We start from the raw sequence: 17,461 nt of genomic DNA on the forward strand, positions 1-17,461 counted from the left end.
CCATCTTGGGGGCAATCCATGCTTTTAAGCATGGGGAAACACTACAGAAGGCATTTCAAACACAGGTGGTGGAACAGTGGGTTAGACAGGGCAGGGGGCTTGTTAGTCTGCAGACCAGGCAACGAGTGCAGGAGGCTATGAGGTCAGGTGGAGGTGACGAGCATTGGGCCTAGGCCTCAGCAGTTCTGAGTTACTGCAAGTTATGCGTGTGTGTGAAGTTTTGTATATACAAAAAGTTAAACAGCCTTATAAATATAGATGCATATAGAAGTTATAAATATATTTATACATAAGTTTATTTATAAACTGATGCATATGTTTATTATATGGAGAGAAGAAAGAAAGGAAGAAAGGGAGAGGAGGAAGGAAGGCAGGGAGGGAGGGAGGGAAGGAGGGTCAAAGAGAGGGGGAGGGAGGGAGGGTCCAAGAGAGGGGGAGGGAGAGAGGGAGAGAGGGGGAAAGGAAGGGAGTGAGGGAAGGGAGGGGGGAAAAATACTATGAGCAAAAAACAGAAAAGTGAAAGTGAAGTTTGTCATCAGGGAAGAAAACTTTCAGGGGCTTCAAGGGAGACACAGCAGCTCCCGGACTCCAGAGGTTCCCCGATGTACAGTATAGGCTAGTGGGCTAGGGTGAGTATGTTTGCATGGAGAAGGGTTATGAAAAAGAGTAGCTCAGATAAAGAATAAGTGCCGTCTAATTTCTAACACTTCCAATACCACGAGTGAGTCATAAACTGGAATTTCACTTTGTCTTCCAACACGTGCCACATAATCAGCCCGCTGGTAGACGCAGAAGGAGCACATGGCCCGTTCCACACCGACACGGGCCGGTTCCGAGCGCGGCGCTGCGCTGGGGTGCTGAGGCTGCCATACCTGCCACCCCCGGGCACGAGGAAGGTGCTGGCCTGTGCCCTCAGCCAGCCAGGAGACGAGGCACGGGCACTGCCGCGTCCTTTCAGAACACTCCTCGTGTCTTCTTCCCTGTAAATTATGCACTTTCAGGCCTCACTGCGAGAGATAAAGCTGCTCCACTGAGAACTGAATGCCCAGTGCCCTGAATGCGGGAGTGGGCGGGGGCTAAACAGACCCATTGTCCTTAAGCCGAGCTGCCTGGGAATTGTCTCCCGCATGGAATGATGGCGGAGAGATAAAAATATCTTTCATTTCTATAGCACTATGCATCTTAAAGTGTGTTCCACATCTTGCAGGCTATATATAGGCTCACTTCATTACCCAACCCCATAAAATCCAGCCAGCGCGGTGGCAGGCACATGCCAGATGTTTGACAATGGTTTAATAACCGAGAGAGAAGAAGTTAAATTGGATTCAGAAAACAGGAAATGGGATGTGGGGCACTAGGTAAAACGCTACCCTTCACTCAACATTATCTATGGAGAGCCTTCTGCCTGCCGGGGTAAGAGCTGGCGCAGACCTGCGCACTGAGAGGCCTCTAGAAAGATGCCCACTCAGGCAAAGCGGACAGTCAGGTGTGATCCGTGTTAAGATGGAGTTCAAATACAAGGTGCTGTGGTCCTTACTGCTCTAAAGGCGGGCTTTACACGTACTTGAAGAAAAGGTGTGCACCCATACAGCGATCAATGTTCGGGGAAGAAAAGCTGATCTGGAACCGAGTCCGAGCTGGACGTGGGGCATGGTTCTGGGGAAAATTAAGAGAGGCGGTTACAAGGAGAATAAGCTGGGGAAAGACCGTCCCAGGGCACTCAATGTAGGACGACCACGAACCAGTTCAGGAAAATGCCGTAACCAGTGAGAGAGGAGGGGCACAGGCAGGTTCCCGGCACTGGACCCCGCTGGGCCCTGGCCCTGCGGGCCCTGGGAAGGGGCTCCCGAGGCTCTCCAGGCTGAGAGGCCTGCCCGCCGGGAAGGAGATGGTAGGATTTCTTGGATCGGGAGGGACCCAGAGAGCCCTGTCTCCAACCAGTCATTTTTATAGATGAGAATAGACATGCGGGGAGAGGAAACAAGATGGCGGCGTAGGTCACAGCTGCACCCGCCGCCTCCCGCAGCCACATCAAAATTACAGCTAAAATGCAGAACAGCCATCAGCCAGAGCCTCCTGAGACCTGGCTGAACAGAAGCCCCACAACCAGGGAGCTGAAGAAGCTCCGAGACGGTAGGAGGGGCAGAGACGCGGGCGGGTCGGGGTTGAATCTCGGAGACGCGGCCGCGGGCCCTCACCTGGTGGCGCAGTTGAAACCCGGGAGGGACATCTCGGCGGCGGAGGTTTCCCGGAGGAGGGAGGGTCCCAGCCCCACAGCAGGCCCCCAGCCCAGGGCTCCAGGCCGGGAAGAGACACCCCCACAACTCCGGGCTGTGAACCCAGCCAGGACTGTCCCTGAGGGTCGCGGAGGCCGCGGGAGCCCCAGCAGCTCCTCTAAAGGGCCCGGCACAGACTCACTCGGACGCTCCCTCTGAGCCCAGCGCCGGGAGCGGCCTGAAAGGACCCGGGACACTCGGGGGGGAACTGACCTGCCTGAGATCCGGGCGAGAGGCGGAGGGCGGCTTCCTCCCGGGCAGAAGGGCTGGCAGAGGCCATGGCTCCTGTGGCGAGTCCTCCCCGCACACAGCCAGCGGGCAGGCGCCATGTTTGAGTCGCCAGCACCTGACTCACACCTTTGGCCCCGTGATTCCCGGAGGCCCCGCCCCTCCCCACCTGCAGCTCATCCAGGCCATTTCCAGGGGCTTTTCTGTGCAAGTGGCCTCTCAAGCCTCAGGCTTAGGACTTTCCTAAAATCTCTCAAACAAGCAGCAGCGGGCCCCACAGGACTTGATAAGTGGCCCAGGCCTGGCACTAGTGGCAGCTGCACTGGCTCATAGCTGGGCCTCTCCTGGGCTCCTCCAAGCCCAGCACAAGCAGCAGCCAACTACGGTTTGCTGTGTAGCTCATGCTGGGGGGCCCTGGGCAAGGCACTGGCACAGGCTGACTTTGCACCTCCCGAGAGGCCCCAGAGACAGTGCACCTGGTGGTCAGACTGGACCACGCTGCACTACAACCCTACCACATCCACGAGTGACACTCAAGGGGCGCACTTGGTGAACACCAAAACTCCACTGAAGTAAATCCTGCTCCATAGGGGTGTCCCCAGGACAGCAGCTCTTTGGCTGTAGTTGCAGCTGGTCCTCACAGCGGATTGGCCTGGGGGTCAATTCCTCCCAGGGACACCAACAGCAACCAAGGCTCAACTACAACAGGACAGTGCACACAGCCCACACAGGGAGCACCTAGAAGGCCCAGCTCAGGTGACTGGGGAGGCTGAGCCACTGGACCCTACAGGACACCTACTACACAAAGCCGCTCTACAAATTCCAGGAGACACAGCAGCTCTACCTAACACACAGAAACAAACACCTGGAAGCAGCCAAAATGTGGAGGCAAAGAAACATGTCACAAAGGAAAGAACAGAAGAAATCTCTAGAAGAGGAACTAAATGAAATAGAACCAAGCAAGCTAACAGATACAGAGTTCAGAATTTTGTTTATAAGGATGTTTAAGCATACTATTAGGGAAATAACTGAGAAAATTGATAATATAATAAAGTACCAATTTGAAATGAAGGCTACACTAACTGAAATGAAGAATAATTTACAGGTAATTATCAGTAGAGTAGAGGACATTGAGAATCAAATCAGCAATTTGGAACATGAGGAAACAAAAAACATCCAACCAGAAGAGCAAAAAGAAAAAAGAATCCAGAAATATGAAGATAGTATAAGGAGCCTCTGGGACAATTTCAAGAGGCCCAACATTTGAATTATTGGGGTGCCAGAAGGGGAAGAAAGAGACCAAGAAATTGAAAACCTATTTGAAAAAATAATTACAGAAAACTTCCCCTACCTGGGGAAAGAAATAGACTTACAAGTCCAGGAAGCACAGAAGGTCCCAAACAAGAAGAACCCAAAGAGGCCCACAGGAAGACACATCATAATTAAAATGCCAAAGGTTAAACACAAAGAGAGAATCTTAAAAGCAGCAAGAGAAAAGCAATTAGTTACCTACAAGGGAGCACCCATGTGACTGTCAGCTGATTTCTCAACAGAAACTTTGCAGGCCAGAAGGGAGTGGCAAGAATATTCAAAGAGATGAAAAACATGGAACTACAACCAAGATTGCTCTACCCAGCAAAGCTATCATTTAGAATTAAAGGTCAAATAAAAATCTTCACAGATAAGAAAAAGCTAAAGGAGTTCATCACCACCAGACCAGCACTATAGGAAATGTTGAAGGGTCTTTAAGAAGAAGCTAATGAATAAAAAAAACCTGATGAACTAAATAGATCCAGAGATATTGACACATGCAATAGATGATCATATTTCAGTAGAAAGAGGGAAGGGGGTGGAGGGTGGGAAGAGATTAACCAAAGAAGTTGTAGGCATATATGCATAACCCATGGACACAGTCAATAATGGGGTGAAGGCCTGGGGAGGGGGTGGGAGTGACATGGAGGGGGTCAATTGGGGGAAAAAATGGGACACCTGTAGTACTTCCAAGAATAAAGATAAATTTTAAAAAAGAAGAAAGAAAAGAAGTACAAATTGGTAGTTACAGAATAGTCATGGGGATGTAAAGTACAGCATAGGGAATATAGTCAGTAATATTCTAATAACTATGTATGGTGTCAGATGGCTAAGAGATTTATCGAAATGATCACTTAGTAAGTTATATAATAATATCTAATCACTGGGGTGTTCACCTGAAACTAATATAATATTGTATGTCAATTGTAATTGAAAAATTAAAAATGATTTAAAACTAAAAAAAAATTAGCTATAAAAAAAAAAGAAAAAGATATGCCTAGGTTCATTCAGAGTCTACAGAAGTTGGCAGTACCCATGCCAGAGCCCAGGGGAAAGGCTTTGCCATTACCCTGCACTCAGGCCTGGCCCAGGGTGAATTGGTGCTGCAGGCTCGCCATGCCCTTTAGGGGACGTTTCTGAAAGCTGGATCCTTGCTTTTTGGGGCCCTTCCACAACAAACTACAATGAACATGGGTTAAAGTTCTGTAATCCACCTGCACAGGTGTGAGCAAGAAACGTGGTTCAGATCAATGAAGAAGAAATAGGCCAGAAGACTGTGGCTGCCTAGGTCAGGAGGGCTGCTACAGAGGAGGACCTCTGATGGCCATCTGGTCTTGGGACTTATTCATAGCTTCAAGCCCTTATTAACTTCTCCAGGACGGAGAGTGAGGTAAACTGAACTCCCAGGAGGGGCCTGTTCCAAATGTGTTTAAATCCCTGGACATGGAGGTTTGAACCAGCACTGGCAGGATATATTAAAAAAAGGAGAGGAAATGTGGTTTATAATGTATCTGTGCAACAGGTACTGTGAAGAGGCATTAAACAGGAAATTCTCCACTCGTGATGACTGCCTAGGGCATAAAACAGCCTCCCCTCTGGGTGTTTGTGGTAAGGGTACCTTGTGAGCACAGGAAGACAGTGGGGGTAGGGAGGGGGGAAGCCATTTGAGCCTTGCAGGAGAGAGAGGAGGCCAAGCCAGCAGAATCCTGGATGGAGGCTGGGCCTGTGTGCATCTCAAACCTTCCTGCAGGGCCACAGGCAAGTGGGTGGGGAAGGATCCAAGGAGAAAGGATTCAGCATGACAGATGACCTCCGGGGCAATTTTTGTCTTATTAAAAAGCCAATGAGATGTTTCATAATTTTTCCCCATGTATACACCTGTGAATATGTCTCCCCAACCAAAGGACAAACTTTCTAAAAGCAGGAATTTATGTATTCATTCCACATGTCTTGATTAAGTACCCCAAACAGGCCTTTACACAAATCAGAGGAATAATAAATGTTACCCACAGAGGACAAGCAGCCCAAAGCAAGGTCACTGGAAAGTAGTGGTGAGTGGGGTCTGCATAGTCTATGTGAACCCTGGCCTGCTCAGGGCCCCGGAACCCCAAGCCTTACTCTCTGTCCCAGACCTCAGAAAGTTTTGGGGGTGAGCGTGCTGCCAGGAGAGCAGGGCCTGGAAGCTGTCGGTTGCAGACTTGCCCTGTGAAACTTCTTGGCCAGTGAGCAGCAGAGTCTGGAGCCAGCCTCACTCCCTTGGCGATGGAGCTCTCCGTGGCGGGGATGGGAGGGTTCAAAGGACACAGCACTTGGCACAGCCGCCTGGAGAAGGGGGCTGGGGACTGATAAATGCAGCCTCCGGGGCTACAATCCGGAGAAATGCTGGAGAGAATGCCACCTGCTGGTGAGGGACCCCACTTGCCTGGTGGGCGCCGCAGAGACTTGGAGCCTGGATGTTCAGAGAACAAGAATTGGGGAGGTTTTCCACGTTGCCTGTTGGTTTTCTACTGTCTCTTTAGGGCTGCCACCTTCACAGAGGTGCCCAGAGACCCGGTGCCCTGGGCCCCGCTGCGGACACTGATGTTCCCTCCAAGGGTGGCGGACTCCCCTCCTCTCCGCTCCTCCCCACTGCCCTCCCTTTCCCTCCTGCCCCCTCCCTTGCCCTTCGCTCCTATCCCTCCCCTCCTCTCCCCTAAGGTCTCCCCACACGCTCCTGGCTCTGACACTCTCTGCTCTCCTCCATCAGGTGGAGCCTTCCCTTCCTCTCGCCTCCCACCTCCCTGGGCACCGGCCACAGCGCGCAGGCACCTTGCAGGCCAGGAGGTCAGCCAAGCCCCCGGAGGAGGTGAGGCCAGGACCCGCCGCCCGGCGGGCGGAGATGGCGGGGCCACCGTCGGGGCTGGCGCCAGGGCCCGCCGGCTGCGGGTCCTGCAGTTACCGCTGTTGTTCTCTCTGCCCCACGTGGTGGCTGCCAAAGATTGCCGTGGTTTTTCTGGTCCTTTTAGAGCCAGGCAGCTCATCACTTAATCCAAGCTTTTACCTTTAAGCCAGGAGACCGGAGGCTGCAGGGAGGGGTGGAAAAGGTGAGGAAGGAAACAGGCTCAGCTGGCTGGGGGTCCGGAGGCCAATCTCAGGGAGCAGTGAGAGAGTGAGACAGGGTCCTTCCCACCTGGAACCCCCACCAAACATCTCCTGTCCAAGAGTGAGCATGTGGGGTGCACACATGCCCTCTGTGGACCTGATTTTCGTGTATCGCACAGTTGACTGGCCTTGGAACACTAGTTTTGTAATATTTTCCTTGGGAGCCGAATTAAGCAAATCTCGGCCCCAGGCCACTTAGAAATTAGCAACCAAAATTAAACAACAGCTTAAAGGATAAATGTTAGTTAAAACATCAAATATTGCTTTGTAGGATACAAACCACAGTCTATATTGTTAGTCTCATTCACTGTAAGGCTTGGCCTTAGGAATTGCACCCCGATCTTAAATTTCTCCCCACCCCCTTAGAATTAATGGCAGCAACCACTAAAGTTGCAGCACTGCACAGGCCATAGTTTTACTCCTAATATGCTACTTGGTGTGTGTTGCCTAAGATTCTTGTTCCTCTTTTGCATGTGTTTCTGATTTGCCTCTTGGGGTCCATTGCATTGCATGGCCCATAACGAGTCAGTGGGCTAAGGCTATGCAGACACTGCTCCTGAAATTTGTTTGCTAATTTGGTGGGTGAAGTGCCTATATTGGATCCTCTTAGTTTCCCTTGGTCTGTGTTTCTTTTGATCCCCGAAAAGTTTGCTTACAAATTGCCACTTGATATGTTTAACAGCCTCTAAGGGATGCAGTTAAATAAACTATTACGTTTAGAATAGAAAAGTCAACACAGCAGACACCTACTAATTTGTAGGTCTTCAATGTGAGCCACCAGATGTCAGCTCCTGCCAGCACACCCTTTCCCGGGTGCCCCCCACTTCTCTCTTTCTCGTTCCTAAATGCCAAGGGATACATCCACATGGATATGTGGAGTTGGAATGTGCCTTGGAGTCAGCAAAGTTACCAAAGTATGTAATACTGATTCAAGAGAGGCTAAGGTTTCCCCAAAGACCTCTCTCCAAGGTCCAGTGACTAAAGAAAGTGATGATTGATTTTATAATTTAAAGGCACAAACGGAGAAAGCATCTTTCATTTTCCTCTTTTTACTCATTTACTCATAAAATACTGCATATTTTATACACTGTTTGTAACTGTCCTTAGAGTTTGCATCTTATGTGTATACTGTACTTGCACACTAAATGATGAGCTCCTTGAAGGCATGGTCTGTGCCTACGATTTTATTTCCCCCAACGCCCTGCTTATCCCAGGCACATGCAAATGTCTATCAAATGAATAGACCTAGATACATTCACTTTGACATCCTGGCAGAAATCGAGTTTGATTTGAATGTGGGTTTCATGATAGGTAAAAGCCCTAAAGGTTCTTAAGAGGCAGCTGCCTGTGACCTTGGCCTCTCCTTCGGTGTAGGATTCACAGCACCTCTTGGAGAAAAGACACTCTCAGAGTGTTGGAATGCTCGTTAGAGGAGAAGCTGCAAATGCAAAGACTGGCTGCTCCCCTACCCTTGTAGGAAACACACAAGTCAGGATGGTAATAAACAGGCACATGCCACAAATCCACCTGGCTTCCCTCTAGTTCCTTTATTTTGTTTGTTTTCTAGGAGAAGCACAGAGCACGCTAAGGTCCACCCTTCAGGTTTTATGACCTACACCACCCCCCCACCTCGAAAGTCTCAAAAAATGCAAAGCATGCTTGTGTCTTCCCCAACTCTGAGGCTCCCTGCACACATTGGCCAGCTCCTTCCCGGAGGAAGATGCAGCTTTCCCCCCCCTCACCCCCCCCAGCCCAGTTTCCAGTCCTCTGAGCACGGGGCAGGCGTGCCCATTTCCCTGCGTGCACATGCATGTAGTCATTCTTAACTTCACGCCCATTAAACAGCATTCTATCGTGTGGGCAAAAAAGTCACAGCTCCACTAGCTGTTCGAGATGCCTTTTGGTCATTAATGGGGACAAAAGCTGAATTTCCCTCTATTTAAGGGGAGAGAAAAAAAAAAGAAAAAGAAAGAACAGAGCCCCCCGCCCCCTCCGTTTTGCAAAGATCTCCTTTTCCAAGTGTTGCCTCTTTAATTACGGCCCGTTTCCCCTCCCTCTCCCCTCCCCAGCTCCGGTGAAAGGAGCCCTTCTGTCACTGGTCCCCGGCTCGCTCGCTGGCTGGCGGTGGGAGGAGCCCCGAGGAAGCCGTGCGCCCGGGAGGCCGGGAGCAGAGATGGATCTGCTCCGAGAGGGGACGCTGCTGACGACCCCGGCTTCTCGAGGCGGCTTCTAGAGACAGGCCAGTCGTGCCGCGCGGCTGCCGAGACCCGAGGCGCACGAGCCGGAGGCCCCGGGGCGCGCGGGCTGGCGGGCGACCCGGCGAGGACGGCGGCGCAGGCGGCGCCCCGCGAGCCGAGCCGCGGAAACTCCGCGCGAGCCCAAGTTGCCGGCCGGCTCGCCCTCGCCGCGCCGAGGAATGAGACCTTCCCAGCTCCACCTGCTCCTCGCCTGCGCCTTCCTCTTCGGTCAAGGTAGGACCCAGGCCGCCGGAGTTGCGGGGAAAGTGGCGGAGGCGCCGGGGCGCGGGAGGCACAGGGCGGAAGGTGGGAGGCTTCGGAAACTCGGCTGATGGATGCGCCTCTCGGGCCGGGTCGCGAGGCGCTGGCTTCTCTCCTTTGCCTTTGAAAATGCAACAAAATGCTACTGTGTATTTTCCTTTGGAAGGAAGGGGTATGGAGAGGGGGGCGGGGAGGCGACTTTCCCCTCTCACTTGTCGACATCCAGCTCAAACTCTCCAATGCAAATGAGTCCTTTATGCCCCCGGTATGCTAATGAGGCGGTGTCGGTGGCCGTGCAGCCCTGAACTTCTGGGCACCTCCTCTCCTTCAGACCCAGGCTGGAGAGGGAGCGAGTGGGGAGGACAGCTTGGATTCGGTGGATTTTTAGCTCGAAAAAGGTCTGACTTGCGGGAGTGTATGCAAAAGCGAGCGTGTGCGTCGCACGTTTGCAGAAGGGGCTGCAATTACCGAATGCACCGTGGGGGTAATTTGCAGTGCCGGGGAAAAGCGTGTGAAGAGTTCATTGAATGCAATCTCGTTCTCGGAGTAAGACTGAATTCTGAGTTCTGCAAGGCACCAGATTCAGGGTATAAAATGGAATTTCGCCCCTGGTGCTGATTGTTTCGTTTCTGCAGCCTAGCAGGAGCAGAGGAGCTGGGTGGACGCTCAGAAAAGAACTTTGCCACCTCTGGGCTCCCTGCCACTGGGAAGCGTGGGGCTGGGAGTGGCGGGAGGGCGGGGAGGGGAATCCGGGAGAGGGACTGTGAGTGCTAGCTTAGCCAAATGCGTCGAGTCACCTGTGGAATTGAGTTCAAAGGGGACAAGTAAATGGACTCCTTCCCATTTCGGAATGCCAGGGCTGCTCTGCCATGGAGTCGGCGTTTGTGCCAGCCAGCACAGCCCTGAGAGGGATGGGACTCGCTCAGAAAGATCCACAACAGAGCAGGTCCATCTGTTGATTAAATGAAGGGTAAAAGTTTTGGGGAGAGCCCAGCACCGCCGTGGGTGGCAGGCTTTGCAGGCAAACAGCATATCATCTTTTCTTCCCCTGTCAGGGAGAAGCCAGTGTAAGTACAATCCCAGCCGCCTTCCTCACCTCTTCCATAGCCACTGTGGTCCCTGCAGATTTCCCTCATCAAATGTCGCTGCTGACCATCCTGATTAAACCTGAGGGGGGCTTCCCCCATGTGAGTGTGCTATACCCGTGCCTGTGTATAATTATAATGTGCACACACACACTCATGCATTCATGGGGCTGTGTGCACCTCACAGGAGCTCCTACAGTAGCAGGAAGATAAATTGCCTTCCCCAGAGTTTTCAGGCTGAATGAATAAGTATCTCAGAGCACTGGTATAAACAGTTTGGTTACATTACCGTTTGTGAAATTCCCTTCTTTCTTGGATGTGTGCGCGTTTGCTTATGGGCATACACTACACAACTATACATAATACTCTCTCCCATTCCCCAGTTCACTCGGGAAGTTGCATGTGGGATCCCTGAAAGGAGGATCCGGCCATCCTCCTACACACAGTTCATGGGGCCCGAGCACGTTTTGGTCAGCGGTTTGTGTTCTTTGGCGGCACACCAACACAATTCTTCTCCGGATTGGCATACGGAGTCCGTAGGTGTCCAAGTGCCTCTCCGCTGTCTGAATCATCGGAGTGCATCTTCTACCGTGCTCGTTCCCCTCTCAGTGCAGAGCTATTTCTTGACTGCCTCATTGGAATCTTTAAATATTTACCTGTGGAGGTTAAATGCTCTGTTTCATCTACCCTTGACCCTGAGGGCACTAGGGAGAAACCAAAGCATCATGCGAGTCGTAGCTCTGTGTTATTCCTGGGTGCTCGGAGCTTGGCCAGCACTGCTACCCTATAGAGGGTAGATGCACAGGACTGCAAAACAGGACTAAAGAAAGGTGATGAGACCAAAGTGGACCCAGCCAGTCAGAATGGCCCACATCACTAGACACTATAGGTCCCAGGTCCCTTGAGTAGACAGCATCTGACTGGAGGAATTAAAGGTCAGGAAGGAGGATGCTTTATGGACTTCATTGCAATAGAGTATCTTTTGACTTGCTCTATGGATATTTGCTTTAATGTGGATGTCGTTTGGGGTATTGTGAATTCCCCAGAGGAAACTATTTGACCCTGTGCACATACATGCTGAGCTCATATACTGTGCCCAACCCCTGCCTGGTGCCATGGACTTATCACTATTGGACAGTGATAAGTGGGTCATGAGAGCACTAGCCCACAGGCCCTAGATGGCTCTCCTCTCATACCTCTTATTGAGGCCACTTCCCTCCCCCCCCCCACAGAGCCAGCCTCTGACCCCCATCTTCCAAGGGCTCTTCCTCCTGGGGTGCTTTCCAAGGAAATGTTCAGAGTCTCAGTGATGGCCCTCCAATCAGAGAAAGCAAATGTCCAGGGTTCTATTTAAGGCCATATCTGGCACTCAGGTGATACAGCCATCTGCCGCCCACACCTCTCCTGGTGGAAACCTGCGTGTCGTCTCGGAGTTTCTGGAAGCACAATGCTCAAGCTTCCTGTTCTGGATCATCTCAGGTCCCACATAGAGGCGGGTGGCGGGGCTCCAAAAAGCGCCGTGATGACTTCAACAGCAAAACATTTAGATAAACTCTTACAGCCTATTTCAATCATCTTTTCTTTTCAATTGTATCAAATATCTGTTCACCTTTCCTTTTTTTCATAGCCCTTTTGACAATGAAATTAAGGTATTAAGGTACAATTAATTTCAGTGATATGCTGCGCCATTAGTCTTTTAAAGTTTGGACTTTTCATGTCGATGGAGATGGAGTATTTATTTCTCTTTCCTGGGGTGGCAGTAGAAAGACCAGGTGGCATCCCTCCACTTCGCCCCTGCCAGCCTGCCCGGGCCTGGCTCCCCGCGAGGAGATGGAGAGCCGCCAGTGTGCAGTGTGGGTTTCCTCTTGCTGGGGATGCCCCCTCCTTTGGCTGTCAGGACGCACGCTTTGTACAGAGAGGGATATGTCACAGCACAATTTGCCTCCTGCGGAGAAGAGGCATGTTCTGCCCCGGGGTGAAGAGGAATTGATTCTCTTGTCATCCATAAACTTAGAACTTGCTCTATTTTTTCCCTTTACCATTTCAGTTTGCCCACAACCATTTCCTTCTGCGCCTTCCTTCATCTCCAGGACCGTTCCATCCAGCCTGCACAGCCACATTAAGTAGCTGCAGAGGAGTAATGGACTGAGGACTCCCTGCTGCCCACGGATCTCAGTCCTGAGAGTCTGGGAAAGTGCAGCATGGCACAGGCTCGGTGCCTTTACCTGGACCGCTCTAGGGAAGGCATTGTCTACCCCCCCCCCCCCCTGGTGTTTTGCTCTAGTGCCCCCAGTGTCCTGTCCTGCCTAGTAACTCAGTGGGTCTGAAAGTTCTAATTCTGGTGAGCCCTGATCTCTTGATCTACCTGTGCGTTGTGCTGTGCTGCTCTGGGCATGTTGGGGTAAAAGTGACAAATTGCATTTACCTGCCCCTGAGTTGAGGATTCATCTGGGGTGTCATCTACCTATTAGGAAGAATCTAAGCAACTTGCTCTTCTGACCTGCTGGCAGGAATCTGTCAGATGTCCACTCCAGGGGCAGAGGTCCATGGTGACATGCATCTCTCAGGGAATAGAGGAGCATAGAGCAGACAGGAGACTAAAATAGAATGTGAGTGGAGGGAGTTGGCTGGGGTGAGGGGAGCCAAGGGGAAGACAGGAAGCTCAGGAAGGGGGGTGATGAGAATATAGCTTGAGCACCTCAGAGGCTGCCAAAGAACAGAGGAGTCCCAGGGGGTGCATGCTGAGAAGGCGTTAGAAAGGATATTGGAATGAGCAGAGACTTTGGGAAACATTGATCCTCACTCAGAAATGTCATATAACAGAAGAGGCAAGTAATAAGTGTGATGTTCTCTGCCCACCCCCGCACCCCAAGGGGTGTGACATCTGGTCTAGAGGAGAAGGAATCCCTTCTTTTGTGCTAGAAGGTCAGTGCACAGCTGCCAGGGGTGTGGACCACTTCTTCCACAAGTTTGCTGGGTGAGGGAAACTGGGATGTGTCTGCTGCCCAGCAGGGAGTTCTCAGTTGCCAACCAGACCAATTGTGGAGGGAATAGAAACTCCCCGGGGATGGAGGGGGTGGAGTGGGGTCAACACCATCCTACTGCACTCAAAGGACGCTGCAGGGCCTCCCGCCTGGTCACAGAGGAGGGTATGCTGGCAACCTGGGAACGTGGCAGCAGTGAGCGAGGAGCTGCTCTGAGCCAGGGCCAGCAGGAGACAAACGGGGTGGAGCAGGGGATTAGGCCTGAAGATGCAATTTTTCTTTTTTGTTCAGCCCAGTGGGGATGGCTTAGAAGGCATTATATTGCAGACCCAAAAAAGCACATGAATAATCCTGAGTGAATTCAAGAGATTTCCATAGCAAAATAATAACAATACTAATGATACCTTTGATTTGCAGAGCACTTTTCTTCCAAGGAGATAAAAAGATAAACTGTTTTGGAAACATGAATGAGGAAAAGAAAATTGCCTGTGATAGAGGAGTGGGGAGGAAGGCCAAGAGCATTCATTTTAGGGTCTCCATGGAGGTGGGGGGGGTGGGGAGGGGGTTCCATGGTCCTAGGCATCATTTTTTCAGCCTCAGCCCTTCTCCTTGTAAGATGTTGGGATGACTTTTGGGTGAAAAACCGGTGCAAGCATTTTAATCAGGGTCAACCTAGAAGCAGCAAGGCACTGAATTCCTTCAGCATGTGCCCAGGGCCAGGGCCACTATAGTGTAGTAGTGCAGAGGGTAAGCGAGATCCGGGGCCTGCTGGGATCACACTTGGCCTCTCCCCACCGCAGGGATCCTGACTTTAATGGGGACTCTTGCAGCAAAGTGAGTGGGGTCTAGCCTTCCCCCAAGGCCAGTGGACACCCTGGACACCCCAGCACTCACAGAGCAGAGGCTGGCTGGAGCAGCTGCTCTGGGGCTGTTTCCTCCCTGGGCTTTCATAGCCCCTTACTGTCATCCACAAGGGAGCAAGATGCAAAGCCAGCCAGTGCCCGGTGCCCAGACTGTCATAGCTGCGCCCTGTATTCCAAATAGAGTGGGACATTACCTCCAGTTAGGGGACAATGCAGAGAGGCTACTGCTCTGAGACACAGTACCGCTCCTCATGTCATCATGAGCCATTTCTTTTCCCAGGGGAAAGCCACGGACTCCACCCAGTTAGGTGTGCAGGTCACATGAGAAGATGGGTTCCCTGTGGATCATTAAAATACTTGTCTCGCATTCACGCAAAGAGCGCTATGCCCTGGTTTCTGCCAGAGCTTGGGGATTAGGCATGGGGAGGGGAGCTTCAGCCTTCCCTGCTCTCTCAGGACCCACACTACTGCCATAAGCACCCATCTCCACCACCACATTTAACAGTAACTTTCACTGACTTTCTGCTTCTAACCCACCGAAGGAGCCAGGGATCAGACATTATGCTTTCCTCCCTTCCTTCGTCTCCAAATGGTAAAAATGAGTATTCTGGCTATATATGTCCAGAAGTTAGTAAATGTCAATATTGGAGGCGTGTTTCCTTTATATCACTGTAATTTGGCATAAGCTGCTTGGAAACAAAGGTCCCCGTGATCATGGAGTGCTTCCTGAGTACACAGTCAACAGCACTATGAGGACTAGATAAATGTCAGCGTCCTCTGGGTACATGGGTAACAAGTTGAAGCCATGGAGATAGTGGCCAGCATGTGACCCCTGCTCCTGACAGATTATTATGTGGCAGCCCTGGCTGGGGCATGGGGGGTGGGAGATGGGCACTCACCCACCTCCTTCCTGGAAATAAAGGCAAGGAAGTAGCCAAATGGGGACCCCTGCCCGCACACCATCGCAAGGGTTTCTGGTAGTCTAGGGGCCTTACCGTGCCTCCTCCCAGCCTCCTTCCATCTGTGACCCCACTCTGCACGCATGCATGTAAACATCCACCCCCACCCCCACACACCCCTTATTGCTGGAGTGTAGTGACGTCCAGAGCTTAGAACAAATGGGAGGTGAGCTCTCATTCCAGCCTCCCACCTGCATCGGTGTCCTCATAGGAGAAGTGAGGCAGGTTTACCTGAGGCTGTTTTCTGATCGCTGAAACTAACACTACAATGGCTTGTGTTTGTCGCATTAAGAGGAGGTTGCCACATCAGGCTGAATTATCGAGATGGCCTTCCTACCCGGCCTGTGCTCACTGCACAGTTGTTGCAAGTTTCCCTTCTTTCTCACCGAGGCTGGAAGATGGGAATTTGAAATCGGAGTCTGCGAGTTGCGGCAGTGAGCACGGAATGTCATTTTCACCATCCTGCCCTTCTCCCCCGTGTGCTTCGTCGGGCCTGGTGTCTCAAAGGGCCACATTTATTCCCCCTTCCTTTGTGATCTAATGGCATTTGGTGACACTAAAGCTCAGCCCATGGCCTCTGGGCCAGCACCCACTGTGGGCCTATATGTAGCAGGCACTGTGCTAGGGGCTTTGGATGCAGAGATGTCTAAGGCCACATGTCTGTCCCAGGAGGGCTCTCAGTCTGGTGAGGGAGCAGACACTGTGACTCGAGGTTACAGTGATGGGCTCAGAGCAGTCAGAGCGTTCAGAGAGCCTGGATGGGAGTGGCTATCAGGGAAGGCCACACAGAGGAGATGACTTGGTTCTAAGATGTCTAGGAGTCATCGCAATGGAGCATACACAGTGTTTCCGGCTGTACCTTAGAGTGTGCAATGGCAAGAAGACAGGACAGAATGTGACCTGTTCCGAAACGATGGCTCCTGTGGCGGCTGGAATGTTAATGTGTTTGAAGGGAGCCTGAAGGGAAGCCTGGGGAGGGAAGGCTCAGCTTGTGAATGGGGGTGGACGCCACCCTAAGAGTTTTGAGGATGGATTGTCCAAATGAAGCCTATTCTTTAGAAACATTATTAGTAGCTATGGGTCTATTCCTCTCTACACCATGAGGTCCCCAGACTGCCCCCCCCAAAAGAAAGATCAACATGTTATTTATTCGTCTTAATATCCCCTCATTTCACATATAGACTTGAACAGAAATATACTCGCTCTTTTCAGCTCCCCTTCCTTCACGGCTTTTATGTGAAGAATGGAGCAGTGGGCAGTAGAGTGAGTGCGGAGAGGCCGACCTTCCCTCCAGAGGGAAGGCAGAGCGGGTAGTAGGCAGACGTACACTGGAGTGATGTGTCGGGTGAAGGGTGTGGAAGGCAACAGGCGGCACCCAGAAGCAGACATGGCTGAGCCCACACTGGACTGTTAGTCCAACGGAATCGCTGAGAAAGGGATTGGCCAGTTTCTAGGGCCCCGGGAGGCTAGCCAGAGATGGAGGCAACCTAACAATGAAACAATGGTAGACCAGAAAAAGAGCCCAGGACAAAGATGAGACAAACAAGAGACGCCTAGGGATGCTTTGCTGATGGTTTCTTTTCTGTTCTCAAGAGGAAGCTGAGCTATGCTGGTTTTGGGGCAAACAAGGCTCCATGCTCAGTGATTCTTCTACTCAGATGCTAGACGTGTTTACAGGGGGGGAGCCTTTTTCCTGCCAAGGGCCATTTGGATATTTATACCATCATTCGTGGGCCATGCAAAATTATCGAATGAAAAGTTAGCCTGCCATAATTCTTCAAACATTTAATTAACTCACCCCTAATGGGATGGCTGGAACTGCTTCTCTTTGGTGAGGCCTTGGCAGGGCCAGACCAAATGATTTTGTGGACCGGGTGGTTCCCTACCCCTGTTCTAGAGTAAAAGACATCCTCAGATCTACCTGTGTGTCCCACTCTTTTGGCTTGTTTTCATTTCCCCAACAGGTTGAACCTAGTGTCTGAGGCTGGCCCACTGAGCAGCCTCCCATTGCTGAGACACTAAGAGTGGAATTCAGGCCATCGAGAATGGGAGAGTCAATCGCTAAGAGCTGGATTGGAGAGTAGACTAGATTTGGATGACATCCAAATCCTCTCCA

General features: G+C 51.5%; 1 protein-coding gene across 1 annotated transcript in view; it reads left to right on the top strand.

Moving 5' to 3' along the window:
• The first annotated feature begins 9,290 nt into the window (after positions 1 to 9,290).
• The window catches only part of KIRREL3 (kirre like nephrin family adhesion molecule 3), a 452,863-nt gene continuing 444,692 nt past the window's right edge, over positions 9,291 to 17,461 (top strand). The window contains exon 1 of the mRNA XM_016204456.2: positions 9,291 to 9,427. Within this exon, the coding sequence (XP_016059942.1) occupies positions 9,373 to 9,427 (55 nt within the window). The 5' untranslated portion in view covers positions 9,291 to 9,372. The remainder of the gene's footprint in view (positions 9,428 to 17,461) is intronic.

The sequence above is a fragment of the Miniopterus natalensis genome, chromosome 20 (assembly GCF_054644295.1).
Source record: "Miniopterus natalensis isolate mMinNat1 chromosome 20, mMinNat1.hap1, whole genome shotgun sequence".
NCBI classification, from domain to species: domain Eukaryota; kingdom Metazoa; phylum Chordata; class Mammalia; order Chiroptera; family Miniopteridae; genus Miniopterus; species Miniopterus natalensis.